The following is a 17,467-nucleotide window of genomic DNA, read 5'->3' on the forward strand; positions in this document are numbered from 1 at the left end:
CCGAGGAGCTGAGGAGTTCTCTAACGGCGGCTCCCGGAGGTGGGGATGGGGCAGCTTGCTGTCCCCCGGTGGCCTGAAGCCCTGCGTGAGAGCGGGGCTTCTTCCCAAACTGTGACCGTTTCACTCCTCCTCCTCCTCCTCTCAGTAAAGCATTTGGAGAGGATGAATTGCCCCAGAGACTCGCTAGACAGGTACCGCCTACGGAACAGTACCATTCTCGGTACCGGAGAGCCCCGTCCAAATAGCCATTTCAAATTTCCAGTTGTCTTTTTCCAGTGGGATGCAGCATTTGATGCCTTTTTGTCCTTTTTTTTTAATCATCTCTGCGTTGTAGTCGTGCTAAGCTATGACAGTACGTTTCCTGGCAACTTCCAGTAATTTTATCTGGCACTTGCTTTCACCCATTTCTGCAAGATACTGAGTTATAAACTGCTAGAATAAAGCTTTTTAAATTAAAAAATACCTGGTAAACAGACATTCTTCTTTCAAATCTTTCCCCCACCATCTTCAGCTTAGAACAGATCTCACTTTTGTATTACAATTCTTGCTCAGTGGGCTACTAGGCAGGCCAGCGGTTACCAGCAGGTCACTTCGCATCGCCTCCTTTTTCTAGATGCTGAATTGCATTAAGGGAGTTTGCACTATTTTAAATACTTCTGTGTAACTTTTCCATTTAAAGAATTGCTGCAGTTGTCACAGGGATATTACATAGTTGTGAATGGGAGGAGGACTGGTCTACGACATCACATCTATTTTGGTGCGGTTCACGCTCTGATATTCTTCGAGGTTTCCCAGTTGGATGGGGTAAGGTCTAAATCACCTGACCACAAAATCAACGAGCAGAAAAAAATATGAGCTGTGACGGTACCTGCATAACAATAACTACATCGTAGTATTTGCAAACTATTTAAATGCTTTGATGAAAGGCCCTGCTTAAGGGGGGATGGTTTCTCTGTGATTATTATAGCACGAGAAGATGCGTGTCTGCACGGCACGTTGGCTGTTGATTCAGCCTGTTGGTGCGTTGGAACTGCCATCGTGGGAACAGATTTCCCCCCCCCGATTCTGTTCCTGCTGCCATTTTCTCACATGTACGCCACTACTTACAACTCACGAGTGCAGAAGAGACTCGGAACCTAACTCATTTCTCTTCAGAATACTTCAGGAAGTAAGGGCAGTTAAGGAATGGAAATAAACACCAAAACTCTGCGTTCTCTGCTTTATGACTGTAAATTAACCTGCTTTATGACTATGGACTTTGCATAAAACAGAGCCAAAAACAGCTTGGGCTATGTGGGATTTATAATGTGACTGTAATAGCAACCTACTTTTGCTTACTCACCTATGTTCTCTTATTGCCTTTCACGCAATAATGATATCAGCTTACAGATTGGCACAGGAGGATTAAAGGCTACAGATTTATTATCATTTCCCTAAAATATTATTTTTAGTTTCTAATTACTGATTAAGAACATCAGGGTGCAATCTTTCCAGCATCCTTCCCATACACTCACTGCTACATATTCATCATGCTACAGTACATTAGCTTTGCAATCAGATAAATCAACAGTAGCAATGTGGGCGCTAAGAAACTAAGGTAGCACCTGCTTAACTCCCCCCCCCAAGAGCTGCACTGCAGGCTCTTCTCTAATATCTGATTCAAGGAGCTACTAAAATCACTAGTTTGATATATTAAATATGACTCCTTTCTTCGACCACATTCACAGTTCTTTCTCCCCTCCACAGATGTTTCATGGTTTAGTTAAAATAACTTATAACTAAGCAGTGATAAGCATCTGCTATGAACTGTGACACTTCCAAACTTCTGCGGTTCATTTCTGAATCCTCCTAAGAAAATAAATACAAAGAGTCTTGAAATAGAAGGTATCCACCTATTCGACCCCACAAATACATCTTTTTTGTTTAGGTCACTTCCTTACTTAAATGTATCTCTTAAGTATCAACTGCCAGGGAGGGCAAGGAAAATGGGTATGGAACCTTGAAATAATATTCTCTTTTCTGACCTTGAACATTTTTTCTCTTTGATACAGAAAACTATCTATTACATATCTGAACAGTGTACACTTGCAGCAGGTAAAGGATATTCTTCGTAGGACAAAATTTATAAAAATGTACAAAAAGTATCAGCCAGGTTACTATTTGTGTCTATACAGAATCCTCAGTGCATTTGGAAGGCAGCGATCTTTTGCTTTTTAAACTATTTAGGAAATTAGTGTGACAAAATTTTTATTGTACTTTCAGAGCTGGAACCCAAATGGTCCCCCACTGTGGTGTTTTCATGAAAACACACTTCGGTTGTCATCTTTGGCATTTCAGCTAGGGTAATACACAGTAAAAGTGCTATATGCTATACAGTCTGAAAGCAGTACATTACAAGATAATGCGGTAAATTTACAGGCCCCATCAAAAGCCTTGTTCCTGTTGAAATCCCAGAGAAGAGCTGTCCTATGGATTCATCTTTGCTCCACAGTCACTTCACAGCCGCCAAGAATCACAGGACAGACTAAACAGGTACAAAAAAGCCAGAGAAATAGCAATTTAAAGCAGTATGTCTAGTGCCTCCCTATAAAAGGTGCACAACGTCTGTAGGGTCAGCGCCCTCCAAACAACAGCCTTCACTGTTTGAAAAAAATAAATAAATGCAGGCCCTTATCCTTCACTCATTAATGTAAATCTACAGAAACATAAAGGTTAGGATAGTCTAGGGCTATGGGGGCACGTTGTCATGCCCAAAGCTGTTTCAGATTATGTTCCTTTTACATGGCACACCTGGCATGGCTTCGAGTCCTGAAGAAGGACTTTGACATAAATTGTCACCAAAAAAAAAATTGGGGGGCCCAAACCTTGCACTCATTTTTTGCATTCTACGTGCACCGGTCTATTGTAGCCCACGTGGGCTGAAAAATCTTTCTGGAGCTGTGTCCCAAGCTTCCTTTTCTGTGAGACTGGAACCATGGAGTCATACTGCTCTGCCCTGCGAATGCCTCCGTTTGAAACCAACCTAAGTGTAGCAACTTCCTAATCAGAGCCCAGCTCCTCCAGATCAATGCTGCTAGGAACTGAAGTCCTTGGAAGCCCATCCCTGGCGGCAACATCCCTAGAGGAGGAACCACTTTTGCATGAACGAGTACAGAAGATGACTTCGTAAACCAGCTTGACGTTACTCCCTACCTTCTGAAAGGGCTGAAACTGCCAGCTTTATTACCATTTTCATTTAGCTTTTCCCTGCTTAAGTTAATAAAGCTAAGACAGACTGAGCTGTTTAGGCACCAAGAATACAGCTCTTCAAAGTCTCATCTCCAGGGCCTGCCGTCTGCAGCGGTGCCGTACACTGAACTCAACAGTGTTTGCACGCTACCCTTGGAGCGCAGTCACATCCTTGTATTGACACAACCGCATGTGGAGAGAGAACACAGCTTGGCTTCCCGATCACCGAGATACTGCGCTTGCTGCAAGCTTCATGTCTTGAAAACAAAATATATCTTTCTCTCGTGAAATATCACTGGAACCACACACGCATGCAAAGGTCTGTGTTTGGGTGGGGTTTGGGTTGTGGGTTTTTTTTTTAGCCATACAAAAGTAAAGTTCCATGCTAATTAATCAGTCCAGGAATATTCAAGGAACACAAAGCTTTGCACCCAAAAGGAGCTTTAGAGCAGTTGACTCACCGAGAAGGTACATTGGTAGTAATCCTGTTTTAAGAACAAAACAGCTGAAAGCCACGTCAGTGACCCAAAGCCGCACAGCACGCCAGAAGGCCGAGGTCAGAGTCAGAATTCTCACTTTCTGCTTCATCCACCGTTCAGTACGGCCTTTTCGTAACAACAGGTTGCAACTACTTGGGTGAATAGTTACCCCGTTGCCCAGGTTGCTCTATTTTTATTGATTTGTCAAACATACTTTCCTGCTCACAAGTTTCTCACCATGCAGTACGCACATTATTCAGCCTCCTGTCCTTTGAAGATGCAGAAGAGTTGCTGTCGAAGCCAACAATAGCAAAGTCTCTGCATCATTGGCAGGATGTTGCTGTAAAGGTTACAGAATTGACTTCTTGGTGACTAGACCTAAAGCTGAGAGTACAGGAGAGCTGACCTTGGAAAATTTCTCTCATCCTGTTTGGAGTCACACAGAACCATTTGCCAAATCTCTTAATATAAAATATTTCACGTCATGGATTGACAAAGTTCCTTTCTTACCCTTCCTTCCGTCCACACCAAATCTGATAAGTGACTGCTCTCTTCTCAATGGGAGAAAGCTCAGAGGATGAAGATCCGGTCACTTTACGTGCTAAGGACAGAAGTCCCAGTTTTTTTACTGTTGAAACAGGAAACACTGTCAGATCCTTCTGGAGAATTCTATTGTTACATTAGCAAACACAACCTTTGCCCAAGGGGAAAATGGCAGAGGGCATCTCTCTGCCACATGTAGTTCAAAGAAACTGGAGATGAAGGATGCAAAGGAAATCACAGTTCTCCGCGGCCTACTGCAGCACTGACGCGTTTTATCTTTTTTTTTTGTCCAGTTTCTGGTTTTGTTCAGTTTGGTTGTTGGATGTCACAAAGGCAGATGCAATTTTGGACTTACTCTCCATTCCTTGTAAGAACATTTTTGTTCTAATTCAGCACCAAACTTTTCAACTCGAAAGAACCTAGATTTTTCTTGCTTGCTACAAGAACCACACGACAGTCGGTGTTCCCAACCTGTGTCTAGCATGCAGGGCCCAGCTGCGAAACAGCCAGACAGATCTATATCTGGCCTTCAGTCCCCTCCAGCCTCCTCGTCCACCATTCTTTCCTACAGCTTCTCACAGTACGCCTAAGCCAACCCCACGTCTAGTTTGCACAACCTACTCCGCTGCTGCCAGGCATGCTGTTCTCTATCAGCAGCCACGTGCGAGTTAGCGGCTGCAGCAGCGTCACTCTAATACGTAGTATGGGCATGCCGTGCTCCAGGCGACCAACTGGCTACACCAGTTCTGATCTCCAGCTCACCACCCCTAACACCCCCCCCCGCTTCGTCTCTTTTTTTATTTCTTTACACTAATGCATGTTTTTGCTGATCCGGAGTCAAATTTGGAGGGACAGCCCTCTGGGCAACATGGGGGAGTTCAGCAAACTGTAACTGTGTGCTCCACACTGCTTTTTATCCCACGTTTTGCATTGCGGATGACACAGAACTTCTAGTTCCCGTTCTGATAACCAGTTTGTTCTGTAGCTAGGAGACACGCCCTTTCTTTGTAAATGTTACAAATCAGGCATATCTAATCCATTATTCACTAGCTGCGGCTGCTTCCCACTTCCATCTCCTATTAGGAGGTAGTGCTCACGCCAGAAATGTCACAGCCGTGTCATGTGACAGGTGGTATTGATTTAGCTAAGTCAGGTTTTAATGTCACTCTTGTTCAGTGGGAACACACGGAGAGTGCACACCAAGCCTCAGCAATGTGGCAGATCAGGACAAGAGCTACCAGCCAGCCCTGCACTGGACTCTGGAACGGCATCAGCACTCTGCTGTAGACCAAGAAATTTGATTATTATTTTCTGCTCCTATCTGTTCTATCATCATGGTTAAAATGTTTTTCATGCTTGTAACTATTAATCATAAGACTTTGATTCTCAGGTTTCATTTCAGGTTTACAGCAGAGACAATGAGAATGGAGGTGACTTGCCCGGTATCACAAGGTGAACAGTCAGGAGCAGAACCCTGGTCTGTCCACTCCATTGTTTTCACCCTTATAAAAGATAACCTCTTTTGGCAGAATAACTGCCAGTTTTAGAAAACCGCTCACAGCCTATAAAGTCTGGTACACAGAGGCTTTGTACAGCCCGGGGAACATATGCCCAAAACAAGCTGAGATTACCCAGACACAGGAGCCATTGTACACAGTGTTCTGCTCCTGCCATTCACACATCCCTACCGACAGCTTATCTACTGTAAAAATCCTTCCAAAACATCAAATCTAGCTGTGATTGAGGACACAGCTTAAACATTAAGTATTATAAGGTGTCTCTGTCACCAGGGATGTTTGCCAGAAAAGCTGACTGACCCATAGTTACTGTTGCTGCCAGGGTCGGAAATGCTGCATTCACTGGCCTAACACAACCCAAGTCTCCAAAAGGGTTTGTTTTTTTTTACTTGCTGTCTGAAAGTAGGTAGTCTGCCAAGAAGCCAACCAAGGGCCAGCCCTGTGCCTGATAAATATCTCTCCATCTGGATTTCCCAAGGTTTTGGGACACTTAAGCAATTCTCACTTCACAATGTTTGCAACTCTCACAGAAAGCTATTTCTGTATATAACATTATTCTGTAGAGAGAAGCACATCGGAGCCCCATGCTATGAAATGGAGCCGAGGGCTAAAGTAGCAGATCGTACAACCACCCCCCCCCATACATTAGTCAAAAATAAAAACTGTCACGCCATCTATGAAATGTCACAAAGCCTTGAGTGATTGTTTATTCTAAATACTACCGGCACCGATCTTCAAAGTGTTTTTGAATGACTGCAATTACTAAATGAACTCAAGAAAAGCAAAGACGGCAACTGCCAATTGACAAAACAGCCATTGTGTGCACGGAGATTGCTGGCCACTGAGGCAATTAATGCGTTTGGTTTGCCAGGGCAGAAGGTAACATTCTTCCACCGGGTCAGAGGTAGCCAGAAGCTCAGTGCAGCGCTGGAGGCACTATGCTCAACGGCCATGCGAGGTATCACAAAAGGTGTTAGTAGTTACAGGATTCAGTTTCAGCTCTGCAGGTCATCCTTCAAAATAACAAACACCCATGAAATGCCAACGGTCAAAAGTTAAATAGCGTGTGTTTCTGAACTGATTTCCTAAGCAGGCTTCTTTGTAAAGGAATTGCTGCTGACTTGGAGGGATGGATATTTTCTTGGGGGCAAGCTATCACTAGTAGTTTTCTTTCAGGTCTTTCCAATTGAACTTCTAATTTCTAAGTGCCAAAAAGTTACAGCCAACACATGGCTGACAGCAAAATTCAGCTTTAAACTTGTTTGCAATGATGCATCAAGTCTTTTGCAAGCTAGAAAAAAAAATTTATTTCAAGTAATATAGGGGAAAATGTTATAGACAATGAAGCATTAATGTTGTATCATTCCAATATCTCACACACGAAAAACATTCCAGCACTACATTCAACCTCTGCTCTAAGAGCTCAGCACTGAAAAATGCCTGCAGGGAAAGTAGTAAACAATTAGTATTAAAAAATAATTTGGTGACACAGCATTCACTAATGAAGCACAGTAAAACGTCAAACACTACAGCTGAAGAAAAACAACTGGGAAAAGTAGAAATGGCCATAAATGGATTGCTACAACTGTAAATTTCTATCGAGTTCAAGGTAAGTAACAAGTTCGCTTGAACAGAATGAGCATATCGCATAGATGAGTAGCTAGAAGAAAAAGCTGTACTTCCTAGTATAATCGCTCATTAGATAACAGATAAGTGAATGGCATACTAAATTGCAAACATCCTGTTAAATGAACAAAAGTACTTTATGTAAAAAGTGTTAACTGTCTTCATGAACACAGCTGTTTTTGTAAGGAACAAAGAACAATTCTGAAACAGAGCCTGCTACGCCGGGATGCGTTCAAAGAAGCAGTCGGATTTTCATAAGAACTCAACTGTTGTGACAAACAGCTCTTGCCCCCATCTTCCTCTCACCCAGGGCTGCTGTGGAGATCACCGGACAGACAGGCCTAAAACACCCCATCTAGTGGTTCAAAACAGCAACAGGAACGGCAAAAGAACACTTGGGGGTCGTCTGCTGCTCCTCACTTCCTCAACGTGAAACTGTACACGCCTAAACGCCAACACCTTCCAGAGTAACACTCCAGAAACGACAGCACAGATGCAGAATGGCTGGCTTTTAGCTTATCACAAGCACTTAAAAATGGCTCTTACATTGTCACAACAAACCTTGCTTTACTGCAGGCTCTAAATTTTTCTAGCAGTAGCAGCGTTTTAAAACTATTCATTCTAGTTTATTTCATTTCTGCTTTTTTGTAGTGACCTCTTAAGAATACAAGTTTGAAACGAACACTCTTGACCAGAATAACTTGTCTCAAAAGGTAAAGGCTGAATTTTTTTTTTTTTTAATTATTTCTGTCTTGAAGACACCAGCTTCCTTTGCCCTTATCTTACAGTGAAAAAATGTTTGTACAAGTGAGGTCTATACCATACAGAGAGTACTGTGTGTACAATTCTACAGTGCCAGGGTCACAGTGTTTTCCTGATGCAACAGCATCAACATAACAGACAATGAGTAAGTGAGAACATTTGCGCATACAAAAAGGGAAGCAAACATTGCAACAGCAAGCGACTTCGGCCCTTCTACAGTAAGTCTAAACTGAAGAAGGTTGAAAAGTCCAAAGTCTCAAATACCATCTGGGAAAAAGGTAAGCCTGAGAATAGTTTTACCTGTTGATACTCTCTGAATCTGAGCCAGGCAAGCAACTCAATGACAGCATTCTCTTCCTACACCCTACAGCTGTGTACGTACATAACTTTGTAATTAAACATCCTGTTGGCAGCAAGGTCCTACTTCAGCACGGTAAAGCTGTAAAGACAGGAAAAACTGTAAGACTTCAAACTGTTACTTATATTCGTATTGAGTAAATGCCTTTTAGGAATTGTAACATTTGCCACAGCTGCCTTAAAAACAGGACTATACCTATCCACTAAGGAGCTTGTTAGCCGCTCAGTGTAAATTGCCATCTTTATCCCAGTTCTCCCCTCAACAGGCAACAATATTCACTAAGTAAAAAAAGTAACCAAGTATCCAAGAGTAGAAAGCCTTCCCCATGAAACCCTTCACTGAACCCAGTGATTGCACAAGAAATGCAAGGGTAGGCCTTGGACAGCCTCTTTAAGGACATGATAGGTGGCAAAGAAATTGATTGCTGACAGTTATCATACCAGCTGAGCTCCCCAACTGCACCTCTGGCATTTTTTTTGGGGGAAAAAAAAAACCAAAAAACAGAAAAAAACTCAAAAAAACAAAACCACAAAAAAAAACCCCAAAATCATTTTAGTTTGGGGAAAATTCTGATAAAGAGAATCATGCTGATGAATATAAAACAAACTACAATTAACATTATCCATAATAGCCAGTTGACTGATTTCTTTGCATGCTGTTCAAGGCGGTCAGATTCATCCTTGAGCTTCTCAAAGTTCTGGTCTGCCATCCTGAGAGAATGCGACAGTGTCTGGGGAGCAAAGAGAACAAACGGTTTCAAACTCAGATTTGAAAGTTCTGACCACTGTTTCTTCCAACAGAGAAAAGGTTCAATTGCACTACAGAAGCAGACAGGTATTGCCTCGAAGTCTCCCCACTCTAATCTCACCTAGAATCAAGTTATAGGTATAGTATTTAACATATTAGCACTTTAACCTTCTGGGTTGCAAAACTGAGAGCTTAGCACTTTAACATGCGCTACCTGGTTATCTTGTTTTATCACATTCTGCGCAGCCAGAGTGTTGTTTTTGAGACTGCGAGCCAAACTTAGCATTTCTTCAGCTAACTTCTCCTGCATATCCTGATGGTGCTGTAACACAGCATCCAGCTCGACTGCTGACTGCTTCTCATCAGATGCAAGGCCTCTGCAAGAGCATAAGAGAAAAAAAATTTGGGATTTATATTTCCCTCTGGGTTGACCTCCGAAGGTCTCCCCAGACTCTGCAACTCTGACACGACAAGAACAGTTAAATCAGCTGAAGTCATTATATTTAGGTTTCTACCAGCAGGCACTTCATCCAAATGGAAGTACATCTGTGATTTAAAGGTCATTGAGAAAGCAGTTCCCAAAACACTGAGCATCAGAATGAGAAGTTTTGACTTACTTCCGCTTCCTTATGTTTAACTCCTCAGAATCTGGAAAAAGAGTTAAATTTCTGTTTTAGCACCTTATAAATTCCCATGCAATCATAGGCTGAAGAAACAAGTTTTCTTTAAGGGATTTTCAAATGTCCAAATCCTACTTGGTTTTCTACCTCAGGGAATATGGATTTCAAATGTCTACCTGCTTTCCACAGGGAAAAGACAACATATAACATCAAACGTATGGTCGAGAGAAAAAACAGCTGAATCATAACCCTGAGGGCATGGTTTAAGCCTGTGTGTCTTGGTGTTCTCTTTCAGGACACGTTAGATTAGCCTAGCTCCAGCTACTGTAACAGTAGCTATGGAAACCACAAATTAATTCCTACCAGTTCCCTACATGAATAACACGGCTGTATATTTAAGAGGAATTGAACAACGCCTACTCTAAGCGCCTAAAATCACATGATTTGCTCAGAGCAGAAGAGAACAGCAGCAACAATAAAGGTAAATTGTCCTTGCTAGTTCTATGATTAGAATGTCTGTTTCTGTACGAATTCTAGAAAAATAGGTTCTTGCAAGTCCCTGCTACCATACTGATAACAACACTTAGGCTTTTATCTGTTAGGGTTTTTGGGTTTGTTTGTTTTTTTTAAATCTGCTGTCTTGAAAAGAAGTGAGCCACTAAATTAAAAGCACATTTTGGCTAATCTCTAATACCTGCCCTTCCTCCTTCCCTCCCTGCAAGACTCAGGTTAACTGAAGTTAGAGAAAACAACAGATTAAACTTACCATCGATAGCCAAGGGATCCTGGGAGGCAGAAAGAGAAACAGAACAGAAGATTACAAAGGGCCAGTGGTAAAAGACAGTCCTCCAGGCCCTGCATAGTGCCTGTGCCCAGTACTTAAACTATCCAAACCAGAAAAAGGTGACTCCCCACCCAGCCTGGGACACATCTGAGGGCACAGCCACCAAAGGCAGCTGAATGCAACAAGAGACAATCTATAAACCAGCAGTAAAGAAGCAGCAGCACCAAAACATACTGTACCAAGCAGCTCACTCCTCATCTTGCCTGTGCAACGAGCCTTTGTCTGCAGATGAACTGTTTTAGTAGCCGGGGTTCTCTCTTTGGTTGTTGTAGGGGTACGTCCAGGAGCCAAGAACTGATTTGCCAGAGCCTTTTCAGTTGATGAAGGCTGCGAGTAGGGAGAAGCAATGAAAAGTCATGAACATCACATTCTGCAGTGTGAGGCCACCTGGGTGTGTGACCAACAAGGATGCAGGGAGCACTTCCACAGCTGCTTCCCACAGAACAGTTGTTGTGGTTTGAACAACAGTGCGGGTACAGTCAGTGCTAATTGTGGTACAGCTTATTGGCATTTCATAGCTCTCCAGATGCACCATCCAAAAGAGGTGTTAGGCCTAAAGGACAGTATAAAAGACAGTACCTGCCCCTGTATCTCACATGAAAGAAGTAAGAAGGACGTAGGCAAGAGGTACTTTGCTTTTGAAAAGGAGGAAAGAAGTTTCAGATTTCATACGATACTCCCCTTTAACAAAATATGAAAATCGAATATATTTATTCACATTTTTACAAGGACTGTCTGATATGATTTTAACAAGTGTTATTTTGAGACATAAAATAAAGGCAAACATAGGAACCAGGCAATATAAGCAGAGAACACTTAAGTCTTTTCAAGCTGAACTAGTAGATCTTACCAATTTTTCAGCTTCTAGAAGTCCCTTTAGGAAGTCCACTTTGCGAGAGTATTCATTCAGCAGTTCTGGGGCTGGCTTGCTATCGGAATTGAAAGATAATAATATGAAAACCAGAAGTTATCAGCATTTTCTATTGTTCAGGTGACTTTCCAAATAAAATAAAATAGAAAAGAAACAACACAGGGTTCTTCAGAGAAGCGTGTTCTAACAGAAGCAGCCCCAGGCTAGGAACATGCTTGCAACCCCCTGCGAATCACCTTTGCCAAGGCACTGACAGCTTGGGGTGCCGCATGCCGGAGGGGCACGGGCACTGCCCAGGGCCAGGGCTGACACGCAGGGAAACGTATCCGAGAACGTGACAGAGTTGCACAGCTCCTCGCAGGGCTGTGTCGTAGCTGCTTTGCGGGCACAGTTTCTCCCTCACCGACAGGTACTTGCACAGGGAAGCGTACGCACTATTGCGGTGTTTGCAGGAGATGTCTGTCTTACACGTAAGAGACTAACGAAACCACAAAGACACCCGCCCTCCCCAGGATTTCAGAGAGCCACTCACTTGGACTGCTTCTTCAGCTCTCGGAGCATGTCTTCAAGAGCAGCCACATACTGAGGAGAAAAAAAGCCTTTAAACGACAGCATTAAGGAGAAACACTCTGTCTGGCAGAGGCTGCAGCACGGCTGAGAGCGAGGCTGGAGTTGTAACACTCCACAGCACTCACTGCCTCGGTTTATTTCGAGGAGCCGAACCGCGCTGCTGCGGGGACAGAGGAGCAGGGCGCTCCCGGGCCGCGCGCTTTTCCCGGCCGGTGTCCCCCCGCCGAGCGTCGTTCCCAGAAGGCCGGGCCGCGCCTCACCTTCTCCAGCCGCCACTCCTCCGGGTCCCGCCGCTCCGCCGCCCGCGCCTCGCACCGGCTCAAGAGCCGCATCAGGTTCAGCTCCAGCCTCGTCGCGGCCATGGCGGACGGTCGCTACCGGAACCTGCCTCAGGACCACTTCCGGGCGGCGGGCGCCATCTTGGGGCGGGGCGCAGGGAAGGGCGGGAGGCGCTGGGCGGGGCTTACGGTGCCGCGCCCTGAGCACCGTTTTATTTAAAAAAAAACCCCAAAACCACCCCAAAACCAAACCAAAAAACCCCACGCACGCCCACAGACGTGGCTGCTGCTCGGGACCACTGTGGCAGTGCTGTGATGGCATCGCCACAGCCCCAGAGACAGCGCCTGAGCTGTGCTCTTCCTTCACTTCAGCATGACCAGGGATTTCAGACCAATGCCGCCAAGGGCTGGTGCAGAGCCTGCTGCTTCAAAACGTCTTATGTGCGACCGCACCTCACCCTCAGGGGTTTTGCTTCACAGATGTGAAGCCTGGGGAGGACGAGGCAGCTCGGCACAGCACAAGCATCCAGCGCTACGGCTCCGTGCTGGGTTGTACGTCTGCTCCAAGAGCACCAAAATGCTCCGAGGTGACACCCCGGGGTTGTCGTTAGTGCTTCCTCCGTGCACAGAGCTTTCCCAATGCTTTGTGAAGTACTGACAAAGATACACAATTCCATCAGAAGAAACTGTTCATTAGACAAGACAGACATTGATAAACTAACACGTGTGTTTTTAAAAAGTGCAATGTATTAATAAACGTTTTTATATATTTTGGTCTGAGTTAAGGCTATTACAACATTAACAGTTCTGTCAACCACACAGAGAATTGTCATAAAAACATAAAAAAAATTAACCCAAACTCACTGTTGGTCCCATTAGAGTCCATTGTAAGGCAAATGGAAAAAGGCATGGCAGCAGAATCAGGGGACTTTTTTTTTTTCCTGTACGCCTAACCCATGTATTTTACTCAACCCAAGTTTTATGTTCTACTTTCTTTGCAGGGTTTAAATTAAAAGTGAAGAATACTTGTTTTAAACAACCTTGCTTAACCCTCACAGTACTGCACATTTCCAGGCTGCCTTCCCAGCAGCCACTGAAAAGAACATGAACAAGTTCACAGCCTTCAAAGGGTTAAAGCCAAAGCTGCAGTCAACTTCAAAAAAGTCCAGAGAGCTTAAGTATTTCACTTCTCTATACAGGGAATGTGAGAGTAAGGGTCTGAAAACCTCCGTTTTACTTTTGCCGTAGGTTCATATTCATCCAAGAGTTCCTGAGCATGGGCCGTTGCAGACCCTTGTGCAATGTATACAGAGTGGATTTTATCAGTTCGCCTTGCTGGCTGCTCCCTTCGTCTCACCGTTATTTGAGACTCTTCGTTAGTCGAAATCCTGCCCTGGGATTCTGTACACTTGAAAATCCCAGGAGGAAGTTTTATATTTGCCGTTGGCATCACTGGAGTTCGACGGGGCACTTTAATCTTGGACAGTGTTAAAGACGATCTGCGTCTTGAAGCCAGGGATGCAGAGGAAGAGTTTGAAGAGGTTTGCAAAAGAGAAGGCACTTTGCAAATGCCTTTGGCAGGCATACTGGAGCTCTGAGCACAGCAATGTAATCCAATAATTGCTTTAAAGAAACAAGATACTTAGATACTGAAAGCATGCATAAAAATGTAACTTGATACAAGCAACTGTGACCAGATAACATCTGGTCACCTGGCTGTATGCAGTGAAAGATGTAGAATAAAAAAAAACACACACTACCTTAATACTGACCTTCGGTATCCATCCGTCCTGTTCTGTCTTCAAGCAGGCTCTCTGTGCTTGCTGAGGTCTCAGAGTCTACATTTTCCTCATCAGAGCCTCGCTGATCAAGCTCAGGTAACCGGTAAGTTATATCTTCCCTACATCAAAACAGAGATTGTAGCACTCTAGAAAGACAATGTCTCTGATACGAGCAACTTCACGCAGCTTGTATTCAGAGGTAAACCTTTCTGCACATAGTCATTGAATATTAATTCTCATGGTATTTTCTCTCAGCTAGTCCTTTGCATTTTCCTTTTCACCTTCATAAAGGCCTACAGAACATAATTAACTAGATCATTTTGGACAAAAAGTACACTACTTTACTATCTGTATTACCTCCAACTGCAAAGGGCATGACCTGCAGAGATAAGGGGTTTTCAAAGCTGTGGCTTACTTTTCTTCTTTGATTGACTGTATGCGATCAATGAGAATCTCCTTTTCACGGTTATCAGCTTCAGAAACTTCCTCTTCTTCATGCAGTGAGTCCAGTTCTGAGTTGCCACTGTCACTTCCTTTGACTTGTGAGCTTTTACTCTGCAAGACAAATTTATGCGTAACACTTCTCAGTCATGAGAAGCTACACAAGTCTGTCTACTAGTTGTCTACTAGTTGCAGGGTGGAAGACAGATGAGTAGGCCAAATGAAGGGCTGACGCAATTGATGAAGAGCTGTTAGTTACCCATACAAATGTTTCAAAAGGTAATAGAAGTTTTTCTATTGACCTGATTTCTGGGTTTTGTTTCCTTTTTTGAAGCATAGTAATTTGATTTGCCAGCCTCAGCTTAGTTTTAGTAATCACTTGTAAGTAATATTATTACATCCAGTACAAGTTACATTCAGAATGTCTATAAAATACCAGAGTCATGACAGAACAGGTCAGCAGCACTGCATGCAGTCTGGGGAGCAAGTTGCACCAATACATGCAGTCTTGATTGTTCAGAGCGTTTAAACCAAGTTACAATACATGTAGTAAGTATTTTAGTCATGCAATAGTACCGTAAGAAAAAAACATGCACTCTTAACACAGGCAGTGTACCTACCAGCATCCCCTCATAAGGGGAAGAAAACCCAAGTTTTACAGGCCAGAGCTAGAGAGAGATGAAGACCAAATTCACTAGATGTGGCTTCTGATCAGACAGAGTTTGGTTTAATCGATACAACAAAAACAAAAGAAAAAAGTGTATTTGCCCTAATAGAAGGCAGCATGTTTTTGTCCACCATCCATCTCTGGAGTGAAGGAACTCCTTTGCCATCTAAGAGACTCAGCAATCTTCGTTCTACTGACTGAATTATACGGGAATAGATTTTTCACTGCTACAAGAGCAGATCCCCACCCCAGCACCCTTCATTTATCAAACAGACTCCAGTGCAGCTGTATATTTAGCTTCTACCTACAGCTTCGGGTAAGTCCAAATCCTTTTCTTCCTATCTTACGATTGATCTTTGACTTACTAAATGGGATGGACAGGAGAAATAAGTTGCACATCCCTTCCCAAGAAATTGGTGGGATGCTTTCCACTGGATGGTGTGGTTCTGTGGTTTATTTCAACACTTACCGTATTCTGCCGAAGCAATGAGAGTCGACGAAAAGCGATACTCTCAGCTGCTTCCAGCTGATTTATTTCATCCATTTTTATCTTGTACTTCCTTATCTGTTCCTTTATGAGCACCTCTACACACCTGGACAAAAGGGCAAGAGTTTATTGAGCAGCCTCATACTATAAAAGCTCTGGGGACAACCATGGTGGGGTGAGATGCCTCTCCTGGCTTGGGGATGTTTGACACACACGCACACACGCGCACGCACTCAGTCTCCCAATGCATGCCTTACAAGGGGTAGCACTGCATGGTAACAGGGTGAAGAGTCCAACACGGCAAGCAAAACAGGACAGACTGTTAAAGGTAATGGCACATGTTCTTCCTGGGATAACCTGAGCCTCTCACGCTGACTGTACGCAACAATGGTAAGCAAACAGACATTACCATGGCTGCTAACTGCTTCTGCTGCTTCTACCTGTCTTCCCTGTGCTGGCACAGGCTGGTAGATACAGAACGAGCCTGCAACTGCCCTTTTCCACCTCTATGGCCCCACGGGTGAGTAAGAAGTTGCAAAAAGCTATAATTTTTCAAACTCTGTTTTCATTGGAGGCAGATGCAAGGCCAGCCATGCAGTGAGGATGGCGAGGGGCATTCAGAGAGCCAGAGCTGCTGGAGGGTGAGGAGAACAGAGAGGATCAAGGACAGAACCTTCTTCAATTGAAGGAACAACATAGAAGAAATTATCAGGGGTTTCCAAGTATGCAGGAGAGAGTTTAATTGTATATCCTACTTTATTATTATTATCTCAACAATATATATGATAAGTGTACAATCCCCCCAAAACATTATCTTGATGTAAAATACAAACCTGATATTTAAGACTTATGAGTCATCCTACTTTACGCTTTGTAAACTTGAGACAGGTGGAAGGAGCCAGAGAAAAGCATATAAATTGGCAGCACCAGCAGAGCCAGAATTTTGCAACTCTTAACCCTCAGTTTCTCAGCTTGATATGAATAAGGTTGTAACAAATGCAGGTAGTAGTACTGGCCTTCCATCATATTTCAAAGTGCTACTTTGCAGCAGACTGCTAAAACTTACATGGTTGTTTTTGAAACATCCTTCATGCTGGTTAAAGGGTCAGAGGTATCAGGACAACGCAAGAGGCATGGAGCAAAAACAATGGCCAAGGCATTGGGTGACATACGGTTGACATCCTCTATCAAAGCCACTCTGAAATTCAATGTTTAGGGGAAAAGAAAAAAAAGATTTTTTTTAAGCAAACCTTGCTAGAATACCAGCAATCTGATCAAACTTTGCCAGAGTTCCCAAACAACATACAAGGAGGCCTCTAGGGTATTAAGTATGTACAAAAGAAGTGTTCAAAGAAGTGTTTTAAAATTATTTCACACCTACTAAGTAGACAAAATTTCATGCATTAAAAAAGGGAACAGGAAGCCACCCAGGTTAAGCTAGTTTGGTAGTCTCTCAAAGTATTTCTGGTGATTCAGTGCCTCCTCTTTCATAATCTTTTTCCTATGTTCAGAGGGCCACTCAGAAAATCCTCAAGTTCCTTGGGTAAGAGCAGCCCCTTTACCAGTACCATCTATCCCTGCTCCCAAGACTAGCATATGTGCAAGCGTTTATAATCCTTATACAGACCGTACCAAGTACGCTAACACC

At 43.5% G+C, this 17,467-nt stretch overlaps 2 protein-coding genes across 2 annotated transcripts in view; both read right to left on the minus strand.

Annotated features, from left to right (window-relative positions):
* The window catches only part of USE1 (unconventional SNARE in the ER 1 homolog (S. cerevisiae)), a 13,874-nt gene extending 1,324 nt beyond the window's left edge, over positions 1–12,550 (minus strand). The window contains exons 1-8 of the mRNA XM_009335302.1: positions 12,426–12,550; positions 12,128–12,177; positions 11,575–11,653; positions 10,899–11,051; positions 10,647–10,665; positions 9,878–9,908; positions 9,475–9,637; positions 9,036–9,243 (exon numbers count right to left, since the gene is read on the minus strand). Coding sequence (XP_009333577.1) covers positions 9,061–9,243; positions 9,475–9,637; positions 9,878–9,908; positions 10,647–10,665; positions 10,899–11,051; positions 11,575–11,653; positions 12,128–12,177; positions 12,426–12,527 — 780 coding nt within the window. The 5' untranslated portion in view covers positions 12,528–12,550 and the 3' untranslated portion in view covers positions 9,036–9,060. The remainder of the gene's footprint in view (positions 1–9,035; positions 9,244–9,474; positions 9,638–9,877; positions 9,909–10,646; positions 10,666–10,898; positions 11,052–11,574; positions 11,654–12,127; positions 12,178–12,425) is intronic.
* Positions 12,551–13,184: 634 nt separating this feature from the next.
* Positions 13,185–17,467, minus strand: part of MYO9B (myosin IXB) — a 44,981-nt gene continuing 40,698 nt past the window's right edge. The window contains 5 exon segments of the mRNA XM_009335303.1: positions 13,185–14,066; positions 14,216–14,343; positions 14,640–14,779; positions 15,802–15,925; positions 16,886–17,017. Of these exon segments, the coding sequence (XP_009333578.1) occupies positions 13,627–14,066; positions 14,216–14,343; positions 14,640–14,779; positions 15,802–15,925; positions 16,886–17,017 (964 nt within the window). The 3' untranslated portion in view covers positions 13,185–13,626.

This window comes from Pygoscelis adeliae, unplaced genomic scaffold (assembly GCF_000699105.1).
Source record: "Pygoscelis adeliae isolate BGI_AS28 unplaced genomic scaffold, ASM69910v1 Scaffold582, whole genome shotgun sequence".
Lineage (NCBI taxonomy): Eukaryota > Metazoa > Chordata > Aves > Sphenisciformes > Spheniscidae > Pygoscelis > Pygoscelis adeliae.